The sequence below is a fragment of the Seriola lalandi genome, unplaced genomic scaffold, assembly GCF_002814215.2.
Source record: "Seriola lalandi dorsalis isolate HSWRI2012SDOR001 ecotype SW California unplaced genomic scaffold, Sedor1 jcf7180002054340, whole genome shotgun sequence".
NCBI lineage: Eukaryota > Metazoa > Chordata > Actinopteri > Carangiformes > Carangidae > Seriola > Seriola lalandi.
This window is the reverse complement of record NW_019524893.1, coordinates 85,926-108,269: the sequence shown is the minus strand read 5'-3', so window position 1 is coordinate 108,269 and position 22,344 is coordinate 85,926. Positions and strand designations below refer to the sequence as shown.

The 22,344-nt window shown below is 37.6% G+C and overlaps 2 protein-coding genes across 2 annotated transcripts; one reads left to right on the top strand and one right to left on the bottom strand.

Annotated features, from left to right (window-relative positions):
- The first annotated feature begins 7,303 nt into the window (after positions 1-7,303).
- Positions 7,304-15,194, top strand: gpr19 (G protein-coupled receptor 19). The gene is made up of 2 exons (XM_023407613.2): positions 7,304-7,357; positions 11,179-15,194. The coding sequence occupies exon 2, from the start codon at positions 11,205-11,207 to the stop codon at positions 12,480-12,482; it is 1,278 nt and encodes a 425-aa protein (XP_023263381.1). The 5' UTR covers positions 7,304-7,357; positions 11,179-11,204; the 3' UTR covers positions 12,483-15,194.
- Positions 15,195-15,581: 387 nt separating this feature from the next.
- Positions 15,582-20,579, bottom strand: crebl2 (cAMP responsive element binding protein-like 2). The gene is made up of 3 exons (XM_023407614.2): positions 20,339-20,579; positions 19,362-19,559; positions 15,582-17,927 (listed from the first exon to the last, which is right to left on the bottom strand). Exons 1-3 carry the CDS (start codon positions 20,351-20,353, stop codon positions 17,775-17,777), a joined length of 366 nt encoding a protein of 121 aa, XP_023263382.1. The 5' UTR covers positions 20,354-20,579; the 3' UTR covers positions 15,582-17,774.
- Positions 20,580-22,344: the final 1,765 nt, after the last annotated feature.

Here is a 22,344-nt window from a genome sequence, read left to right as displayed (position 1 = left end):
GCCTTACCATACTATGTCGTTTTTATGCCTTACTATACTATGACGTTTTTATGCCTTAATATACTATGTCGTTTTTATGCCTTTTTATGCCTTACCATACTATGTCGTTTTTATGCCTTTTTATGCCTTACTATACTATGACGTTTTTATGCCTCACTATACTATGTCCTTTTTATGCCTTTTTATGCCTTACTATATTATGACGTTTTTATGCCTTTTTATGCCTTACAACACTATGAAGTTCTTATGCCTTACTATTATATGTCGTTTTATGCCTTTTTATGCCTTATTATACTATGACGTTTTCATGCCTTTTTATGCCTTACTATAATATGACGTTTTTATGCCTTACTATACTATGACGTTTTTATGCCTTTTTATGCCTTACCATACTATGTCGTTTTTATGCCTTACTATACTATGACGTTTTTATGCCTTAATATACTATGTCGTTTTTATGCCTTTTTATGCCTTACCATACTATGTCGTTTTTATGCCTTACTATACTATGTCGTTTTTATGCCTTTTTATGCCTTACTATACTATGTCATTTTTATGCCTTACTATACTATGACTTTTCATTCCTTACTATTATATGTCGTTTTATGCGTTTTTATGCCTTACTATACTATGACTTTTCATTCCTTACTATTATATGTCGTTTTATGCGTTTTTATGCCTTACTATACTATGACGTTTTTATGCCTTTTTATGCCTTACTATACTATGTCGTTTTATGCCTTTTTATGCCTTACTATACTATGACGTTTTTATGCCTTTTTATGCCTTACTATACTATGTCGTTTTTATGCCTTTTTATGCCTTACCATACTATGTCGTTTTTATGTCGTTTTTATGCCTTACTATACTATGACGTTTTTATGCATTTATGCCTTACTATACTATGTCGTTTTTATGCCTTACTATACTATGACGTTTTTATGCATTTTTATGCCTTACTATACTATGTCGTTTTTATGCCTTACTATACTATGACTTTTCATGCCTTACTATACTATGATGTTTTTATGCCTTTTTATGCCTTACTATACTATGTCGTTTTTATGCCTTACTATACTATGACTTTTCATGCCTTACTATACTATGTCTTTTTATGCCTTACTATACTATGACTTTTTCATGCCTTACTATACTATGATGTTTTTATGCCTTTTTATGCCTTACTATACTATGGCGTTTTTATGCCTTTTTATGCCTTACTATACTATGACCTTTTTATGCCTTTTTATGCCTTATCTATACTATGACTTTTCATGCCTTACTATACTATGACGTTTTTATGCCTTTTTATGCCTTACTATACTATGACGTTTTTATGCCTTTTTATGCCTTACTATACTATGACTTTTCATGCCTTACTATACTATGACGTTTTTATGCCTTACTATACTATGACGTTTTTATGCCTTTTTATGCCTTACTATACTATGACGTTTTTATGCCTTACTATTATATGTCGTTTTTATGCCTCACTATACTATGTCGTTTTATGCCTTTTTATGCCTTACTATACTATGTTGTTTTTTATGCCTTACTATACTATGACTTTTCATGCCTTACTATACTATGACGTTTTTATGCCTTAATATACTATGTCGTTTTTATGCCTTTTTATGCCTTACTATACTATGACGTTTTTATGCCTTACTATTATATGTCGTTTTTATGCCTCACTATACTATGTCGTTTTATGCCTTTTTATGCCTTACTATACAATAAAGTTTTTATGCCTTTCTATACTATGTCGTTTTTATGCGTTTTTATGCCTTACTATACTATGACGTTTTTATGCCTTTTTATGCCTTACCATACTATGCCTTTTTATGCCTTACTATACTATAACGTTTTTATGCCTTTTTATGCCTTACTATACTATGACTTTTTATGCCTTTTTATGCCTTACTATACTATGAAGTTTTTATGCCTTACTATACTATGTCGTTTTTATGCCTTTTTATGCCTTACTATACTATGACGTTTTTATGCCTTACTATACTATGACGTTTTTATGCCTTTTTATGCCTTACTATACTATGACGTTTTTATGCCTTTTTATGCCTTACTATACTATGGTTTTCAGGCCTTTTTATGCCTTACTATACTATGACGTTTTTATGCCTTACTATACTATGTCCTTTTTATGCCTTTTTATGCCTTACTATACTATGTCCTTTTTATGCCTTTTTATGCCTCACTATACTATGTCCTTTTTATGCCTTTTTATGCCTTACTATACTATGACGTTTTTATGCCTTTTTATGCCTTACTATACTATGTTCTTTTTATTTCTCACTATACTATAAAGTTTTTATGCTTTACTATACTATGACGTTTTTATGCCTTACTATACTATGTCCGTTTTTATGCCTTTTTATGCCTTACTATACTATGTACGTTTTTATGCCTTACTATACTATGTCGTTTTTATGCCTTTTTATGCCTTACTATACTATTTGGTTTTATGCCTTTTTATGCCTTACTATACTATGCCTTATTATACTATGACGTTTCTATGCCTTGCTACACTATGTTGTTTTTATGCTTTACTATACTATGTCATTTTTGTGCCTTACTATACTATGCTGGAGCGAGGACTGTAGCCTCTACATATGGGGCACCTGTTCAACCCACTGTGCCACTCAATGCCCCTATGCTATGACATTTTTATCAATGAATCAATCTACATGTGTATGTATGTATTGTTAAGAACAGTTCATGTAAATCATAACAATTAAGGAACTTCCACACCGTCGTCTTAAGCAATATTTCTTTTAATTCAAATTTGTAACAAATAAAGTTCATGGGATGTTAGGTCAGTGATTAGTGTGTAGTGGAGATGTGGGATATAGGGAAAGCCATGTGTGTTTGTGACTTGTTTTGTTTGGTGGAAAACAAAAACCACAAATGAAGAGGATGTCAGGAGCTCGGGATTCCAGTGAGAGAGAGAGACAAGGCCGAAGAAACCTGGCTTTGATGCCCTTCCTCACAGGTGCAGCCATTCAGCAAACTAAGAGAGTTGAAGTCTCCCAGGAACCAGAAATTCAGGCAATGCAAACCAAAACAGGAGACCAGGGTACAGTACACAAAGCAGTAAGCACAAGGGCAGGAACAACATCTGAAAGTATGTATGTGTGTATGTATGGGTGTGATGGTTGGTCACTTTTCAACCAAGTCCAGATCCACATTAGTTTCACTTTAACCTTTTGAATCATTATTTATTGATTTATCAGACCAGTTTGACTATTGTACTACTGATTTATTAAATCACTTCTGTCACTTTCATTACATTAATAATTTTGAATTTGCATTTAGTAATTCATTGTTCTAGAAGAAAGTAATAGTTATTTATTGACCAATAAAAAAACAGCCATTACCAATGTTTTTAATTTAAAAAGTCAAATAAATAAATATATTGATTAACATTAAATGAACTGACCTTTAGTATGTCATGACAGGTAACCGTCAATATAAAAAAGAAAAAAAAACACTTTCATTTTTGGTTTACACAAAATGATGAGTTGGTCTTTTTTTTGATGAAATTTATCAAAATAAAAACTGCATAATTAAGACTTATGAACACAAAGTTATGACTCAGTATGTTATCATGTATAATTTATTTTTTTTTTTCATCATATGTGAATGGGATCTCTTATTTGGCAGGAATGGGCTTCCATACCTATGAGGTTTTATTATGTGTTACATGAGTCTCTCTCTCTCTCTCTCTCCCTCCTCTTCCTCCTCCTCCCTCCCATCAGCACCATTGTTGGTTGCCTTTAGCAACTGGCCTGTTGGAAAATCACTGTCTCCTTGGCGCTGTGGTTGCCATGACAACGTGCTGCGACAGCAGCCCCCGTCAGCATCAGACCAATAATTGTAGATGGACAACATCATTTCCTTTTATAGAGCAGACATGTTGCAGAGAGAGAGAGAGAGAGAGAGAGGACCGCCATCACAGTGTGAAGGTCAACGGACATCAAAAATAAAAGTAGAGAAAGGTAGAACAGTAAGGAACAGTAGAGAACATTAGGGAACAGTAGAGAAAAGTAGAGAAAAGTATAACAGTAGGGAACAGTAGAACATTAGACAAAAGTAGAACATTAGACAAAAGTAGAACAGTAGAGAAAAGTAGAACAGTAAGAAACAGTAGGAAACAGTAGAACAGTAGGAAACAGTAGAACAGTAGGAAACAGTAGAACAGTAGGAAACAGTAGGAAACAGTAGAACAGTAGGAAACAGTAGAACAGTAGGAACCAGTAGAACAGGAGGAAACAGTAGGAAACAGTAGAACCGTAGAACAGTAGGAAACAGTAGAACAGTAGGAAACAGTAGGAAACAGTAGAACAGTAGGAAACAGTAGAACAGTGGGAACCAGTAGGAAACAGTAGAACAGTAGGAACCAGTAGGAAACAGTAGAACAGTAGGAAACAGTAGGAACCAGTAGGAAACAGTAGAACCGTAGAACAGTAGGAAACAGTAGAACAGTGGGAACCAATAGGAAACGGTAGAACAGTAGGAACCAGTAGGAAACAGTAGAACCGTAGAACAGTAGGAAACAGTAGAACAGTAGGAACCAGTAGGAAACAGTAGAACAGTAGGAAACAGTAGGCAACAGTAGATCAGTCGGAAGCGTTAGGAAACAGTAGAACCGTATGAAGTAGTAGAACAGTAAGAAACAGTAGGAAACAGTAGAACAGTAGAACAGTAGGAAACAGTAGAACAGTAGAACAGTAGGAAACAGTAGAACAGTAGAACAGTAGGAAACAGTAGGAAACAGTAGAACAGTAGGAAACAGTAGGAAACAGTAGAACCGTGGAACAGTAGGAAACAGTAGAACAGTAGGAAACAGTAGAACAGTAGGAACCAGTACGAAACAGTAGAACAGTGGGAAACAGTAGAACAGTAGGAACCAGTAGGAAACAGTAGGAAACAGTAGAACAGTAGGAAACAGTAGAACAGTAGGAAACAGTAGAACAGTAGGAAACAATAGAAAACAGTAGATCAGTCGGAAACAATAGGAAACAGTAGAACCGTATGAAGTAGAACAGTAAGAAACAGTAGGAAACAGTAGGAAACAGTAGAACAGTAGGAACCAGTAGGAAACAGTAGAACAGTAGAACAGTAGGAAACAGTAGAACAGTAGGAACCAGTAGGAAACAGTAGAACAGTAGAACAGTAGGAAACAGTAGAACAGTAGGAAACAGTAGGAAACAGTAGGAAACAGTAGAACAGTAGGAACCAGTAGGAAACAGTAGAACAGTAGGAAACAGTAGAAGAGTAGGAACCAGTAGGAAACAGTAGAACAGTAGGAACCAGTAGGAAACAGTAGAACAGTAGGAAACAGTAGAAGAGTAGGAACCAGTAGGAAACAGTAGATCAGTAGAACAGTAGGAAACAGTAGAACAGTAGGAAACAGTAGAACAGTAGGAAACAGTAGGAAACAGTAGGAAACAGTAGGAAACAGTAGGAAACAGTAGAACAGTAGGAAACAGTAGGAAACAGTAGAACAGTAGGAACCAGTAGGAACCAGTAGAACAGTAGAAGAGTAGGAAACAGTAGAACAGTAGGAAACAGTAGAACCGTAGAACAGTCGGAAACAGTGGGAAAAAGTAGAACAGTAGGAAACAGTAGAACAGTAGGAAACAGTAGGAAACAGTAGAACCGTAGAACAGTAGAAGAGTAGGAAACAGTAGAACAGTAGAACAGTAGAACAGTAGGAAACAGTAGAATAGTAGAACCGTAGAACAGTAGGAAACAGTAGAACAGTAGGAAACAGTAGAACAGTAGGAACCAGTAGAACAGTAGGAACCAGTAGGAAACAGTAGAACAGTAGGAACAGTAGAAACAGTAGGAAACAGTAGGAAACAGTAGAACAGTAGGAACCAGTAGGAAACAGTAGAACAGTAGAACCAGTAGAACAGTAGAAGAGTAGGAAACAGTAGAACAGTAGGAAACAGTAGAACAGTAGGAAACAGTAGGAAACAGTAGGAAACAGTAGGAAACAGTAGGAAACAGTAGAACAGTAGGAAACAATAGAAAACAGTAGATCAGTCGGAAACAATAGGAAACAGTAGAACCGTATGAAGTAGAACAGTAAGAAACAGTAGGAAACAGTAGGAAACAGTAGAACAGTAGAACAGTAGGAAACAGTAGAACAGTAGGAACCAGTAGGAAACAGTAGAACAGTAGAACAGTAGGAAACAGTAGAACAGTAGAACAGTAGGAAACAGTAGAACAGTAGGAACCAGTAGGAAACAGTAGAACAGTAGAACAGTAGGAAACAGTAGAACAGTAGGAAACAGTAAGAAACAGTAGGAAACAGTAGAACAGTAGGAACCAGTAGGAAACAGTAGAACAGTAGGAAACAGTAGGAAACAGTAGAAACAGTAGGAAACAGTAGGAAACAGTAGAACAGTAGGAAACAGTAGGAAACAGTAGAAGAGTAGGAAACAGTAGAACCGTAGAACAGTAGGAAACAGTAGGAAACAGTAGGAACCAGTAGGAAACAGTAGAACCAGTAGGAACCAGTAGAACAGTAGAAGAGTAGGAAACAGTAGAACAGTAGGAAACAGTAGGAAACAGTAGGAAACAGTAGGAAACAGTAGAACCAGTAGGAAACAGTAGAACAGTAGGAAACAGTAGAAGAGTAGGAAACAGTAGAACAGTAGGAAACAGTAGGAAACAGTAGGAAACAGTAGGAAACAGTAGAACAGTAGGAAACAGTAGGAAACAGTAGGAAACAGTAGGAAACAGTAGGAACAGTAGAACAGTAGGAAACAGTAGGAAACAGTAGAACAGTAGGAAACAGTAGGAAACAGTAGAACAGTAGGAACCAGTAGGAACCAGTAGAACTGTAGAACAGTAGAAGAGTAGGAAACAGTAGAAGAGTAGGAAACAGTAGGAAACAGTAGGAACCAGTAGGAAACAGTAGAACAGTAGGAAACAGTAGGAAACAGTAGGAACCAGTAGGAAACAGTAGGAACCAGTAGGAAACAGTAGAACCGTAGAACAGTAGAAGAGTAGGAAACAGTAGAACAGTAGGAAACAGTAGAACAGTAGGAAACAGTAGGAAATAGTAGAACCGTAGAACAGTAGAACCATAGAACAGTGAAGGGGTGGTTTCTGCTTTGGGCCTCAGAATCAGCTTCATCCGGCACTGCTCACTCCTCTTCATCAGTCAGACAGACAGGTGGACAGACTCACGGACCAAACAGCCATGGTGTCTGCTGCCTGCTGGACCTCCTCCTCCTCTTCCTCCCTTCCCCCTCCTCCCTCCCCCTCCCTCTCTGAATCACGGAAAAACACCAAAATGAAGCGTCTGTTCCTGCTCTGCTCTCCGGTGAGTCCGCCGACAAAACACCGACATTTCACCCACAAACACACGCTCCTCTGCCGGGGCTCACTGACACCGTGAGGCGGCGGGTTCCAACTCGGATCCGGTCTGATCCGCTGCGGACCGGGACCCGCGGTCCGCCTTTAATCCGGTTTTATTGACCAGGTTTTTCTGGTCCTTCCTCCTGCATCAGTCTCCCACCGCGGAGGACCAGATGCAGGAGCAGACATGTCGCAGGCTGGATCCGTGATGCTGCTCCGCCGCCGGTCCTGGTCTGTGTCAGCTTGTTCATCTGTTTATTTGTTTGTTTGTTTGTTGATTGATTAGTGATCGATCGATTATAGCCCCTGTTTTAAAGATGAAGAAGCTGTGATGAAGATCAGAGTGTAGGATGGAGCTGAGCCTGTGAAACATATGTTCATATTTATTTATAAAATAATCATATTTATCATATTTAAACTGCTGAGTATCAGCTGCAGGCGTATTGTGTTGTTGTGCAGCAGGAACAAACAGCCACAGTGTGTTTACTCCGTGTTGTGATGCTGAGGAAACTGGATCGTTTTATTTTAAGATGAATTTTAAGCTTTAAATGTTTCATAATTAAAAAACATAATAATTGACTTTAAACAGTTGAATTGTGTCTCAGTGTTTTTCCATGAAGAGTTCAACTCTTCACTGAGTCCAGGTTGGATTTAAAGGAGCCACAGTTCTTTTATAAAGGTGTGAACAGGTTTGTGTGTCAGTCCTTTACATCAGAGACCTTTAATGTGGTTTAATACAAACTATATTTGTTGAGATATATGATATCATTTACGTAGCGCGGTGGTGTAATGTAACAGTGATTCAATACTGTACTTAAGCACACATTTAACACATGACTACACAGCTGAAACAGCTGATCAATAACTCAGTTAATTGAAAGAAAATTGTCAACTATAATAATTTAGTAATTAGTTAATCAAAGCTCTTATATTCACCAGTGTCAGATTTTGTGTTTTATGTTCAGGTCACTGTGACATCTTTAAACGTCATTAAAAGAATCTGTGACAATATTTTCTGACATTTAATAAAACAAACAATTCATTAAATAATCAAGAAAATAGTTATCAATTAATATTTGCATCATATACTACAATTAACTTCTGTTTCTCTACAGTTCAGGGGGGATGTTTGTTATTATCTGACACATGTAAAGATTTAACTGCAAACTGCGTTAGAAAGTAATTAAGTACTTTAACTCAAATACAGTTCATACGTAAAATATTATTTCTGCTTTATTCACATTGATGCTGAATTATACTCTGACTCCAATGTAGTTTATTACATATAATCAGATTATACACTTAGTGTTATTGAACAAACCAATAACTGTGTATAAAGTAGTTTAAATCCACAAAAAACACCTGCATCGGTAAAAACTACAATATAATAAGGTAATAAGATATAATAATATAATAATATAAAACATACTGTTGCTTATAATAAGTAGTTTTACTGTCATATTTATACTTTTAATTAAATAAACAATATGAGTTCTTCTTCAACCCTTCGATTATTATTAATGTAGTTAATGTGGAATTATGGAGGATAAAATATTAGAAATGAGTTAATTAAACATGTCTCTGACACAAACTGGACACTATGATCTTCATAAAGGTAGAGTCTCTGTCAGCACAGGTGTATTGGATTGTATTAGCACATACAGGTGTACCTAATAAAGTGGCCACTGTGTGGATTAACCCCATCAGTCCCAGTGTTTAAATCAGGCCTAAATGTGAAGCGATGTGTATCTGACGTCAACAAAACATTAAAGACTGTTTATAAAAATGACTTTAAATTACAGTAAGAACAGATCTGGGTTTTATCAGTTTCCTTCTTGGTGATTTTCACTGCTCTGTAAAATGTGACAATTTGATTGCCTTGAAAAAACTAAGCAAATACTGTACAACTATTAGATTTAGAGCTTAGATATGTTGACTTTATATTTTTATTTACTTCATTTTTTAAAGTTAACTTGCTCTTTTCAAGTAAGAGGTTACTGTCATTAGTGATCATGTGCAGTTTCCTATGTGACTTTAAATTCTACATTTACTGTATAATAAGTTGTTTAAACCTGTTTAAATATACCTGTAAATAAAACTGTTATTGAATACTTTTGGGTGTAGTCCTGATCCTGGTCTTTTCTGAACCTGGTTTTAGTTCATTATCAAGAAGTCAGACTTTACCTGATGATACTGAACCAGATTTTCAGAGGGATAAACATTGTTAAATATAAGTTTTCAATTCGAGAAGCTTTATTGGCATGAACAAAAACATGTTGTTGCCAGAGCAGTTTACAGAATATTAAAATACATTAATTGTTATATATGTTTCATACTGATCAGTCCATTGTTGTATTTTCTTATAATACTGTATATAACAACATAATAATGCATCTGTTTTCTCTCGCTGTTCTCCTGTTAGATCATAAGCAGCTGTTCCACAGTGATATCAGGATTTTCACATGATTTACAAAGATAAAATCACGAGGCTTGTGTTTTTAAACAGTTTCTGAGTGAGTGAGGATTTAAGCCAAATCATAAAACTGACCCTCAGTATCAGTTGCTGTTTGTTAACATGTGTTTTTATTGTTTTATTTTGACTTATCTGACAATAAAGCAGAGTTTAATTCACATAATCAGTTTTTAATTACCAATATGTTCAGTAAATGTCGGACTAGTCTCCTCCTACCCAGTGTAGGTCTGTGTTGTGGCCTGGTTTCACTGGTTTCAGTGGTTTACCATCCAACCATCAGTCAGGATGGAGGAGGTTGCTAAGAGGGAAATCCAGCAGAGTAAACACAGAGGCAGCGATAAACACTGAGCTTCTCCCTCATGAGCTTTTCCACAGCGTTAATGGGCGACCTCAGAGGAGGGCGGGGTCTCTGTGGACACTGAACTGGATCCCTGTGACGGACTAATGAAATCAACCTGCAGCACAGGCTGGGAATTATCTGCTGCTGATGTGTTCAATATGTTATATGTGTTTATATTTGTATAAAAGGAAAGTGAGGAGTTTGTAGATTTACATTTTAAAACTCTGATGTTTCCAGGAAACGTGTATGAACGTGTATGAAAGTGTAAAATCTCTGGAAACCTTCAGTTTCCAGAGAGTTCACGTTTCCCCAGATGTGATTTCTGAAGTGGAACTATGTCTTCATTAGACATTTCTAAAGTTTTTAAAGTCCTAATGAGCCAGCTGAGGCATGTCGCTGTTTCACTCAGTGATGTTGACTTTCTTAGTTAGAGACCGCACTCTAATTCTTTTAAATATGTTGTTATTTGTCATTGGAGTCAACAAGAAGCATCTTTACCAGGGTCTTTAAGGCATTAGAGAACATTACTTTAATACCAACCAACCAATGTAACAATACACCAACCAACCAACCAACCAACCAATGTAACAATACACCAACCAACCAACCAACCAACCAATGTAACAATACACCAACCAACCAACCAATCAACCAACCAACCAACCAACCAACCAACCAACCAACCAACCAAGTGCCCAGCTAACTAACTTTCCTTCCTATGTAACTACAAACCAACCAACCTTAATTGTTGGAATTCTTTCTTCAGCATCTGGGTGCAGCTTCCTGAAATCTTGTTGTACAATGAGGTTGCCAGGTTTGGTATGACTGTTCACCAACTGTACTTGACTAGTCCTACTGTAGGGGGAAACACTTCTTTGTTCTGGGCATCTGGATAAACAGGTTAACACTTGGTTCAGGCCCGACAGAGTCCAGTGTCTGAACTAATGATGAACCTGTCTCTCTGTCTCCACAGCTCCTCTCCGGTGCAGCTGTATAGCTATGGTTTATGCCCAGTCATCAAAAACAGTTGGAGTCAACCCCTCCCTTTACTCTCCGTCCTTCACATATCAGATGTCATTTAACTACTCTGAGAGGGAAAACTCGACTGTCCTGGCAACTTTACCCACAACTCCCCTGAGCAGCCTCGAGGGCCCGTCCCCTGGCCAGCCCAACAGGACCTCCACCTCGTATGAGCTGACTTCAGGCGAGGTTGCCGTCCTGGGCTTGGTGTTTGGGGTTCTCTGGCTGGTCTCCATCTTGGGAAATGCCCTCGTCTGCCTGGTCATCCACCGGAGCCGACGGACTCAGTCCACCACCAACTACTTTGTGGTGTCTATGGCCTGTGCCGACCTGCTCATGAGCCTGGGCTGCGCCCCGTTTGTCCTCCTGCAGGTCGCCTCAGGACGATGGCCGCTGAGCGCTGCTGCCTGTAAAGCTGTACGCTACCTGCAGCACCTGTGTCCTGGTGTGCAGGTTTACGTCCTGCTTTCCATCTCTGTAGACCGCTTCTACACCATCGTCTACCCGCTCAGCTTCAAGGTGTCCAGGGAGAAAGCGAAGAAGATGATCTTGGCCTCATGGCTGTTTGATGCAGCCTTCGTTTCACCCTGCTTCTTCTTCTATGGATCCACGTCTACAGTCGGCAGTCATTGTGACTTTTTCCTCCCGGACAGCTGGGGCAGTATAGCCTATGCCGCCGTTCACCTGCTATTAGGTTTTCTTGTCCCGGTGGCATTGGTTGTGTCGTTCTACCAGCGGGTGGTCCGTCACATCTGGAGGATCAGCGCAGATGGCCACACGGTGCGTCGGACAATGAACATCGTCCCACGGACTAAAGTCAAGACCATCAAGATGTTCCTCATGCTAAACTCAGTTTTCTTCCTCACCTGGACACCCTTCTACGTCGCCCAGCTGTGGCACCCGAGGGAGTCCGATGAACCCAGCAGGCAGGGGCTGCTCTTCTTCACGGCCATCGCCTGGATCTCCTTCAGCTCCACGGCGTCCAAACCGACCCTGTACTCGGTCTACAATGCAAACTTCAGGAGGGGCATGAGGGAGACCTTCTGCATGTCGTCCATGAAATGCTACCGCAGCAACGCGTACACCATTACAGCGAGCTCTCGGGTGGCCAAAAAGAACTACGTCGGGGTGGTTGACATCCCAGTGCAAGCAAAGACGGTCGCTAAGGACTCGGTTTACGATACGTTTGACCGAGAGGCGAAGGAGAAGAAGGTTGCCTGGCTCACAAACTCCAATCCACCAAACACTTTTGTGTAGATTGGGTGATTTTGAAACTGTGATCATACAAAAATGATCCAGTGTGAAACTTTATACAGCAACAGCACGTCAGTATTGGCAGGTGAGCTAGCTGAAGGCTAATGTGCTAGCTCTGTATACAACTAAAAGCTCACAGAAACAGAATGTATTTAGTTTGTATAAAGGGCTTTTTTCTGATGTAACACACCTGGCAGCCATATTGGAGGTTCTCAACAGCTGTGAACAGCCAGCCAATTTTATACTTCAGATTTGAACCATTCTTTATTTCTGTGCTGTGTTTTGATGGATCGTGTTGCCATTGATGCATCAGATTTTGTGTTTTGATAATATTAGCTTGTTAGCTAGCTAACCATAGTCTGTGGCCCTCTATCAGTGACCTGTTGTGTCGGATTTGCTGCAGTAATGCATGTGGTAGAAGCTAACATTAGTAGCCGTTTGTTAACAATGACGTCATCTGCTTTGCTACATTAAGAAAAATGGTAAGTTGGCTAGCTAACAAAGCGATAAAAGGGCAGTTTGTTCAGGTTATAATTGTGTGGACTTATCTCAAAGTAAAACAACAGGTTACAGAGCTGCAAAGTGGGAGGAGGACCAGGAGTTCACTTCATAAACTCTCCTTGGTTGAATCACTCATACATGAACATTTAAATTTGAAAGTATCTGGTTCTTTAATAAAAAGTCAGAACTACGAGGCTGTTGACATGAATGTGAAAGAGAAACTGTGTCATCTAAAACGTCTAATGTTGGTAAGAATCATCCTGTTAAAAAGCCAGTATGGTACAGTTTGGTTGGGAAAGAGCTCAGTAAATAAAAAGGCAAATTACTTGGACATGAACTCTGGTGTCCTGTATAACGTCTGGGCTAAAAGCAAAGTTAAAATAAATAGAATTAACATAAAGCTATAGCATGGTTCAGTTCTCCAGGAGAGTCCTGTGTTTCTACTTTGACCAGAGGAGATCATTTAAAGAAATGGGAATTTTAAGTGAGGGAAAATACTTATGGAACCAGTGGCTTCTCCCACTTTGTAAATTTAGGTGAATCAAGTTGAAGTCCTGCCCTGCTTCAGGACCAGCTCCTCAACTGGTCCTGAAGCAAAATTTATTCTCAAATTCTTGGTCACAAAGACTTATTTTCTATTTTCATAATTTGTCCATCAGCTTGGTTCCAAAGAGACTTAGTGGAACATTTTCTATCTAATCAACAATTAAGAATTTTGTTTTTCTAGGAAACTGATGGAAACTGATGGAAACTGATGGAAACTGACGTCTGGTTATGAACTCTTTGTCACTTCCTTAATACATCATTTACTAGATTTTTCTTGAAACATTGTAGTTTACATCCAAACACCAGCTGATTTTCACGAAATTACAAGGAAAGTTTCCAGGAAATTAACCTAAAAATACTGGACCAATAAAATTAAACTTACTACTCAGAGTAGTGACAGAAAACTCACCTGTAATCAATCAAGAGCTGTTCCAGAAGTGTGGCAGGACTTTTTACAGATGACACCTCACTGTGAGAGTAAACTCTGATGTTTCACTTCACCACAACAGACCTGGTTTCTGTTTTCTTCATACTCACCAGATCAGCAGCTGAATCTGGACACAGCGAGATGTTAATGTGGAGATCAGGTTGAAGGATTTCTCGGGTGGTGCAGTCGGTAGACGACTCTTGTTTTACATCCGGAGGTGAGACGAGACAATGGGAAAAGACCAAGGGGGAAGTCGTGAAATATTTGTCACACAAGGTTATATTCACTTGTATGTGGATTTACTCTCCCCGAGAAATAAAACCTGTAAAGACTCTGGTGCTGTATATCGCTAACATCTGCACTGAGCTCCATTAACTTTCTGTCATAGTCGACATGCGCAATAACGTTATCATGCTAATGTCACTTTTCACCTGAAAGTGCTGCTAATGCCAGATGTGAATGGACCTCAGTGTAAAGCTCAAGGCTGAAATGTCCTAAAACAGCCACCGTACATAAACTGTTTGACTTAGGTAACAACATTTTCCAATTTACATCTTCATCCCACTAACGATGAAGAGCTAACAATAGAAACATTATCAGTTTTCCATCCTTCTATTGGTTTTCTATTCTAGTGAACATACAGCCCAGTGTGGCTACACTATTAATTCATTCATTCATCTGCAACTACTTTCATAATTAATTAAATATTTTGGGCATTTTCTGACAAAAACATGTTGAAAATCTTGTGTTTTGGTGACATTACCTTGGTCTTCACAGCCAAAGGATTAATCGATTAATCAAGTAAGTAATCAATAGATTAATCGATAATAAAAAATAATAAGTTGCAGCTTTAATCTTGATCCAGGTAAAGTCTGTATTCTTTTTCAGACTTAAAGTTTAAGTGTCCAGAAGCTGCTGCAGCACCAGAGAGTGTTCAGGTGGATGCAGAGTCACCTGTCCTGAAACGATCCTCACCTGTCTCAGTTCTGATGCTTTTACCTGCTTGTAAAAATAAAAACAAACACACACACTGACATTTTGTGATGAAACACGTGTGAAACTTTCTGTAACCTGTCAAATATACTGTGATTTAAAGGTCCATGCTTTATACTTCAATTCTGTTTACTTTTACACACACACACACACACAGAGACACACACACACACACACACAGACACACACACACAGAGACACACACAGAGACACACACACACACAGAGAGACAGACGCAGACGCACACACACACACACACACACACACACACATACACACATACACACACACACAGAGACACACACACACACACACACACACACGGTTGTAATGTTTTGAAGTTTGTCTAGACAATGTGTTCCTGTATTTACAAATAAATTATTCTTTTATCATTTTAAATATATTTAGTAAAAGCAGCAAAAACTCAACTGGCCTCAATGTTTTCATCCACGTTTGTGATGTTTTCCTTTTTTTAGCAACATTTCAATTCACTGTTGGAAATGCTTTATTACTTTTCTTTTACTACATCCCTGGTCCTCCATACTTTTGGGCAGTTAATGACCACAGTAACTTTGCTGTGTTTTATTCAGTGATCAGTTTGTTAAATGAAGGAGCAGCAGAGTTTCTCCCGTCAGTCACAGTCAAACACACTTTTATTTTGTTGAAGAAACAAAGTTCAGATTCACAGATCATCGCTGCGAAGCTTCGGCCTACAATCGTCTAACAAAGTGCTTCTGCCAAATTTAAGAAAGTGCACAAACTTTAATGAGGATTTTCATCAGCTCACTAATAAAAAAAAATAAAAAAAAGAAGCTTAAATTTGGTCCGAAATGAATCGAAGGGAAACGCCTGCAGGGATCTGAATACACACGACAAACAGTAACAAACAGTCATTTCTATAAAACAATAAAAAGCTGTGGGCGGGAACCTGCTCGTTGTTTATCTATAATTTAACATCATTTTACCAACAAATCCAGTCTGGACCAAACATTCATCAACAAGTCACTCCACAGCGGCTTCCTCTGAGCCCATAGAAAATACTAATACAAAAATATATCCCTCACTCTTCATCATCACTGTACATTCTCCTCTCATCATCATCATCATCATGCTACAACTTCATTAGTCAGATTTAAAAATGAAATGTCCTCCATCATGTTTATCCTCTTCAGACTTTTAGAGCAAAGTGAAGCTGTTCACATGTGAAACAACAAACCAGCTCAAGATCCGTTCAGTTCTTCACCTTCATCACAGCGTCTCAGTCCGTCAGTCATGTGACTCATAAACCATCATAAGTATAAACAACAACAACAACAACAACAACAACAACGATGTCATCTTAGATTTCTAACTGTTGAGTTTGAACCAGGAACCAGATGTGAAACCTGTTTTGTAGTTTGTTATGAACTTTTCTTAAAGGAAGTTCTGAGGTTAATGAAGATTGAAGTTATGATCAGTAATAACTATGCCGTTATCACTCTACTGCTTTATGTATGCACTGTATTCTGGGATGGGGTGAGGAAAAAAAAGTTATAAAAAGGTCAAAAAGTTTGAGTCAAAATGTTTGAATAACAAGAAATGTATAATCTTTCAATAACATTAACTGACACAATAAAGTGTTAAAAAAAGAAATGATAAAGTGCTAATAAAACTAATAAAACTGCTCTGTTGACCAGGTCACTGCTGAGAGAGATTTTAATCTCAGTGAGACATTTACCTGGTTGAATAAAGGATTTAATAATGAAAGAACTTTCCAGAACACTCTAATAAACACTTCACATGACAAATTAAAAGTTAAAAACTAAATCAAATCAAACAAGCTGAGGGATGAAGAGATGGAAGAGGTGCGAGTTTCCTGTGTTATAAATAACTGATTTATAGAGAAGAATAATTTACTGTTTTTGTGGGGAAATTTTTCAGTATAAAGGGTTCTATCTATAATCTTTCTTTAATCAAAGAGTTTAATTGTTTTGTATTGAAAAAGGGAAATTGAACCTTTTTACTTGTTCTCGTTGTGGTGCCCAAACGTTTCCTGTTTTCCAGAAAAATTTAGAATCAACTTTTAATCAAGTATCACAACAATCCACACGCCAAAACTTTGTGTCTAAAACTTTGTTTTTTTGGTAAAAGTTTAACTTTCATTTTTCATGTAACAGTCAGTAAAATGTTGAGCGCCACGTAGATAATGTTTTAGTGAAATTCAGCTCCACTTGTTTGTAAAATGTGCATCTAAAATATCTTTTAATGCTTATAGATGAAACTAGGGACGCCAAGAGAGGCAAGCGGAGTGACCTCTCTGGGCTTCCATATTCCCTTCACAGTGGATCTGTGGTTGAACCTGACACTTTGTGGTTTTAACTAAAAGTTCATCTTGTTTTAAGAACAAGAATGGAATGTAGTAATTTCTGTTTTCAGATGTAGTTCCTGGTTTAAACCTGATGAACATAAAGACAGAGGGAGGAATTCTGGGTTTGTAAAAACACGACAGGAACATCGTTTTATATTCTTATTATATAAGTCACGTGACAGAAACGACCTCCAACACCCCGATGAAGGACTCAGTGTTTTCTGAACGCAGCCTGGTGAACTGGACTGGTTTGTGTCTCACTGCTATGAACACATGAAAGTGAAAGTTTTAGGAAAACTGTGAAACTGTGAAACGACTGTCAGATACAGATTAGCCACTGGAATAACTAGGCAATAAGAAGGTTATGAGTTACATGCAGGTTCCTGTTCAGGAACTGTAATCTGTGAGTTTGTAGGTGATTTTCACGTCATCAGTCTCTGACCTCCGTCACAGGCGGAGGTTTCCCTCTTCCTCCGTCACACTAACCCTGACCGTTGCTGCTGATGTTGTTCTTGTTCTTGGACGTCTTGGTGCTGCTGCCGCCCTGAGGCAGCTTCTGCTCGTCTCCGGTCAGCAGAGCTTTAATCTCTGAGGGGATCTTCCCCTGATCCATGGCCGAGCACCACTGTTTATACTGTCAGGAAGAAAGCAACAAAGATAAGAGATGTGGAACAAACATTTAAACTCTGCAGTCAGAGTCTGAACTATCACAGGCTTGTTAAACATGAACACTAGACCAGCTGTTCCCAAACTGAAGCTGAAGCTGAGTCTGAGCAGGTTTTCAGTCTGAGGTGGAAATGTTTACTTATAACAGTCAGAAGACATTAAAACTCAGTTCCATCTTATTCCAGGTTGTAGCTACAGGTTGATCAGCTGATCAGTTCCTAGTTAGATCAGTGTGTCATCTTACTTTTGAAAGTTATTTCACATTTACACAAGAAGCTGGATTCATGTAAGTAATTCATAAAACTTTCATTGTCACATCAGATCAGCAGATTATTTCTTTATCAGCTGATCACAGTTCAACTTTCTATGCATCAAAGCAATAATCAATAAGTTTTGATGACATGAACTTCATGAGATTCGATGAGCAGGTTGAAAGGATTTGGATTCAAAAAGTGGATTCGACTCTGGATTCAGATTCATGCAGAACATGTTACAGATAATATAGTTGCAATAAAATGCAGCTCAGCTTCTTCAGTGCATCACTGGAGCTGTGACAGTTTCCCGCCTCCAGAACTGAGCGTGAGTGAAACAGTTTGGGAACCACTGAGCTTCTGTCACAAAGTGAGATCAGCGGATTAAATCTGACTTCAGAGTTCAGATCTGAATATGTAAAACTCACTGATTGGACACAAAAACCTTTACAATAAAATCACCAGTGAGAATTTAATAAAAAACTAATAACAACGGACATGAGCTGATTTCAGGAGAAACCTCCACCACGTGTCTGTGATGTGTTTCTTACCTTGTTCACAGACTGGAGCTTTGCTGCAGCATTTACACATCACATATCAATGATGGAAATCACTCAGTCATCCTGCTGACCTCAAACTCTGACAGTGGCCATTTTACAGTCACATGATAATGAAAATCAGACAATATTCACTTTTGCAAAGCTGAAAACAATGACTTAATGATTAATTATCTGATATGAATAATCTCAAATGTTGTTGATTAAATTTGACTAAGTTTCAGCTCTAGTCTGTTCTAAGGGGAAACTACATTTTTACCATTGTTTATTTTATTTATTAAATCTTACAGTCTGAAGTCATATGTTGATCCAACTTATTTTGTGCTACATTTTTAATATCTATAAAATATTACCAGTTGTAAGTGCTGTTTTTGTTTTTAGTATTTTTTGTCTTTGTGTGACTCTGTGTTTAAAATATTACAATTTTTGCTGTTTTGTTATTTTTTCTTTTTCAGTTTCTACAAAAACATTTAAGGAGGAAATTAACTGTTAATTTGATAGAGTAAAATATTAAAAATTGATTTGACTGTTTCTGTCTCACAGTCTGAGAGAAACTATTTAATAATCAGCTTCATGATTAAAATTTTTCTTCACCATCTCCAGCTCCTCACGCAGGGCGCAGATAGCTCTCTCCTTACTGGAAACCAGTTCCTCCAGATACTGGTATCTCAGTTTCTTCCTGGCTCTGCACTCTCTGGCGCTCTGACGGCTCCGCTCCAGTTTGGCCTTCAGGTCTATTTTTGCAGGTTTACGGCCGCGTTTCCCCGGCTTCTTCACTTTACCAGCCACCATCTGACAACAGAGCAGATACATGTTCAACTGAATCAATGAAACAAGTACAAAATGCAAACAACAACACAGAAACATGCAAAGAAAAGCCAAGATGCAGGTCTTTTGTCATTTTATCTGCTTTTAGATTTACAGAGAAACAAATATCAATGGATTATTTGACCTCCACTGTAAATACAATGAAATAACCCAATTAACCAGTAAGCTTGTTTATATAAAGATTATCCTTAAAAATAGCAGATGAGTTATGTACATCTGGGAACTGAGAACAACTGAGACACAAAACGACCACAGAGAGAAAAAGGAGACACAATATGAGCACAAAGACATAAAACGACCACAAAGGACACGTCAGAAAACTGGTGGGTGGATTCACGAACTAAAATACTAAATAATTCATTTGTTAAATGAAGTTTGCAGTACAGTAAGAATCGATGAGCTTCTTATCAACAGACGCTTATAACTAATGTTACTGTCCACAGCAAGCAAGAAAACATACTCCAGACCTTTCAAGACTTTGAAAACCTTCTCATGGCTTTTTGAAGACTTGAATTCAAAGCTTTATAAGACTTTTAACGACCTGCGGAGACGCTGCTAACATTAGCCACAGTTAGCTTCATCTAACGTCCATATTCTACCACAGCCAGCTTCACAAACTAGTTAGTGACCGTCGGGACGGTTTTTAACCAGTTAATAACGTTATAACCAGTATAAACACGAAGCTGACTGCGAGTTAAAGCTGGTTACAGGTAAACTGGTTTTAGTCACCGTAAGCTTCTCACCTTGTTATCATCCATGTTGGTCAGCGCTAACGTGCTGGCAGCTAGCTGACGTTAGCTCCAGTCAGCTAACAGCTCAGTTCACAAAAACACTCAACGACATAAACAAACGAACTTAAAGTGAATCCGCGGTGAAAACAGTCGCTCAGACTTTATTAAAGCAGGTAATTAACCCGACGCTATTTCGCTTTGTTTACATCGTGTTTCCTCGTTTCCTCATGACGTAACGCGCTTACGTCAGCTATATTTTTTTTCCTTCAACAAATCTTTATTGAATACAAGGAAATTGACAATGAACAAAGTGAACCACAGGGAAACAGGGAAGTGTGAGGATGGTAAAATAAACAAATACAATAAACGATAAATTAATACAAAATAAACCTGACTCGACTTTGAATCATAATTCTTTCTGATTTTAGTTAAAAGTACAACGTTAAAGTCAGTTTGTATCTTAGTATTTAAAAATAATAGAATAGTAAGTTTTACTATTATACTACAAAAATTTAAGATCTCATTATTTTACCAAAGTTAATAAAACTGTTGACTTTGTATCTCATACTTATGCGTTATTACTTCATAATTTTGACCTAAAAGTGCCATTTTCACTTAGTATCTCATAAATGTGACTATGTAAATTTAATGTATGTTTTAATATCTCATAATTTTGTCTAGGTTTGTGAAATAGTTGACTTAGTATCTCATAATTATGACTTATTTTTTTACTTAAAAAATAAAATTTTGACTCAATATCTGATAAGTTTGAGTAAGAAATTAAAAGTTTTGACTTTGTATTTCATAATTCTGACTTTTCCATTCTTGTATGTTCTGTAAAAGATCCAATTCAAGAATATATGTCATCTGGATTTCCCATAATTGAGATATTATTCATTATTCAGCCCTCAGTATAATGTTCCATTCACCTGACAGAATAATAACTTCTGTTTAACACTGACCTCTTCCCTTTATCTCACTGTTCCACTTCTGCCAAATCTTTTCACTTCTCCTTTGATATAATGGTATGAAAGAACATATGCCAGAAAAAGAAGAAACAGATGAAATGACAGGAATGACAAGGTTTGTAAGAATTTATTTTTGTTTTCATTGTTCTTACTCAAAAATAACTTTGACCTAAAAAGTAAAACTTTTGTTTTGGTGTTTCACAATTTTGACTCAAAAAGTTGAATTTCTTACTTAATATCTCATAATTTTCACTTCTGATTTCATCATTTTGTCTTAGTAAATACATATGTTTTACTTAATAATAATTATTTGTTTTCATGTGATCATTTTTATTTAGTAAGTAAAATTTTTAACTTAGTGCCTTATATTTATAACTTAAATAATAAAAATTCTGTCCATTTCTTCTGAATGTTATTCTGAAGTGAAGACGGTGGAGCTGCTCTCTTTAAAACACTGTGGCTATTTTTTTTTTTTTTAAAGAAAATTGTCTTAGACAATCGCTCTCTCCTGACACTGGTTGTATTGATAAGAACATTCCTGATGTATTCCAAATGTTCCTAGATACAAATGTTGATCAATAAGAATCATATCATCTGATTATATACCTGCTTTAAACAGTTATAAATACACAGACATAGTCTCTGTGGTGTGATTAGATGAATGCTGGGTTCAGTATCTTGGTTCCTTCCAGCTCTGCAGCAGCTCCGAGCTTTGATCGTTTCTCTCACATTCATCAGTCTGAGTTAACCATGCATGCTAATTGCTCCAGTATGAAAAACTTTTCACTTCTGCCTTCATCACATCCATTGTCCCTGATCTGCTCACTGTCCTGTTGCTGCAGTCTCAGGAGGGAAGTTACTGCACGACAAAAACTGCCTGAGACGCAGCTGATTTATGTTAATTCTGCTGCATGTTGCAGATATTATTCCTTTTTGTTCAATATAGACAATTATTATGATCCAGTTATTATCAGGTATTTGTTTTATGTTCAGTCCGGGAGGTTTAGTCTTTGGTCTACTATCACACGAGTGCTCAAGTTGACCTTTTTG

Excerpts from the sequence above, each read along its gene's own strand:
- crebl2 (XM_023407614.2), bottom strand. Across the intron at positions 17,928-19,361 it reads TGCGTGAGGAGCTGGAGATG|TATAAACAGTGGTGCTCGGC; the intron begins GTGAAGAAAAAT and ends TCTTCCTGACAG.
- gpr19 (XM_023407613.2), top strand. The coding sequence starts at position 11,205 with ATGGTTTATGCCCAGTCATCAAAAACAGTTGGAGTCAACCCCTCCCTT.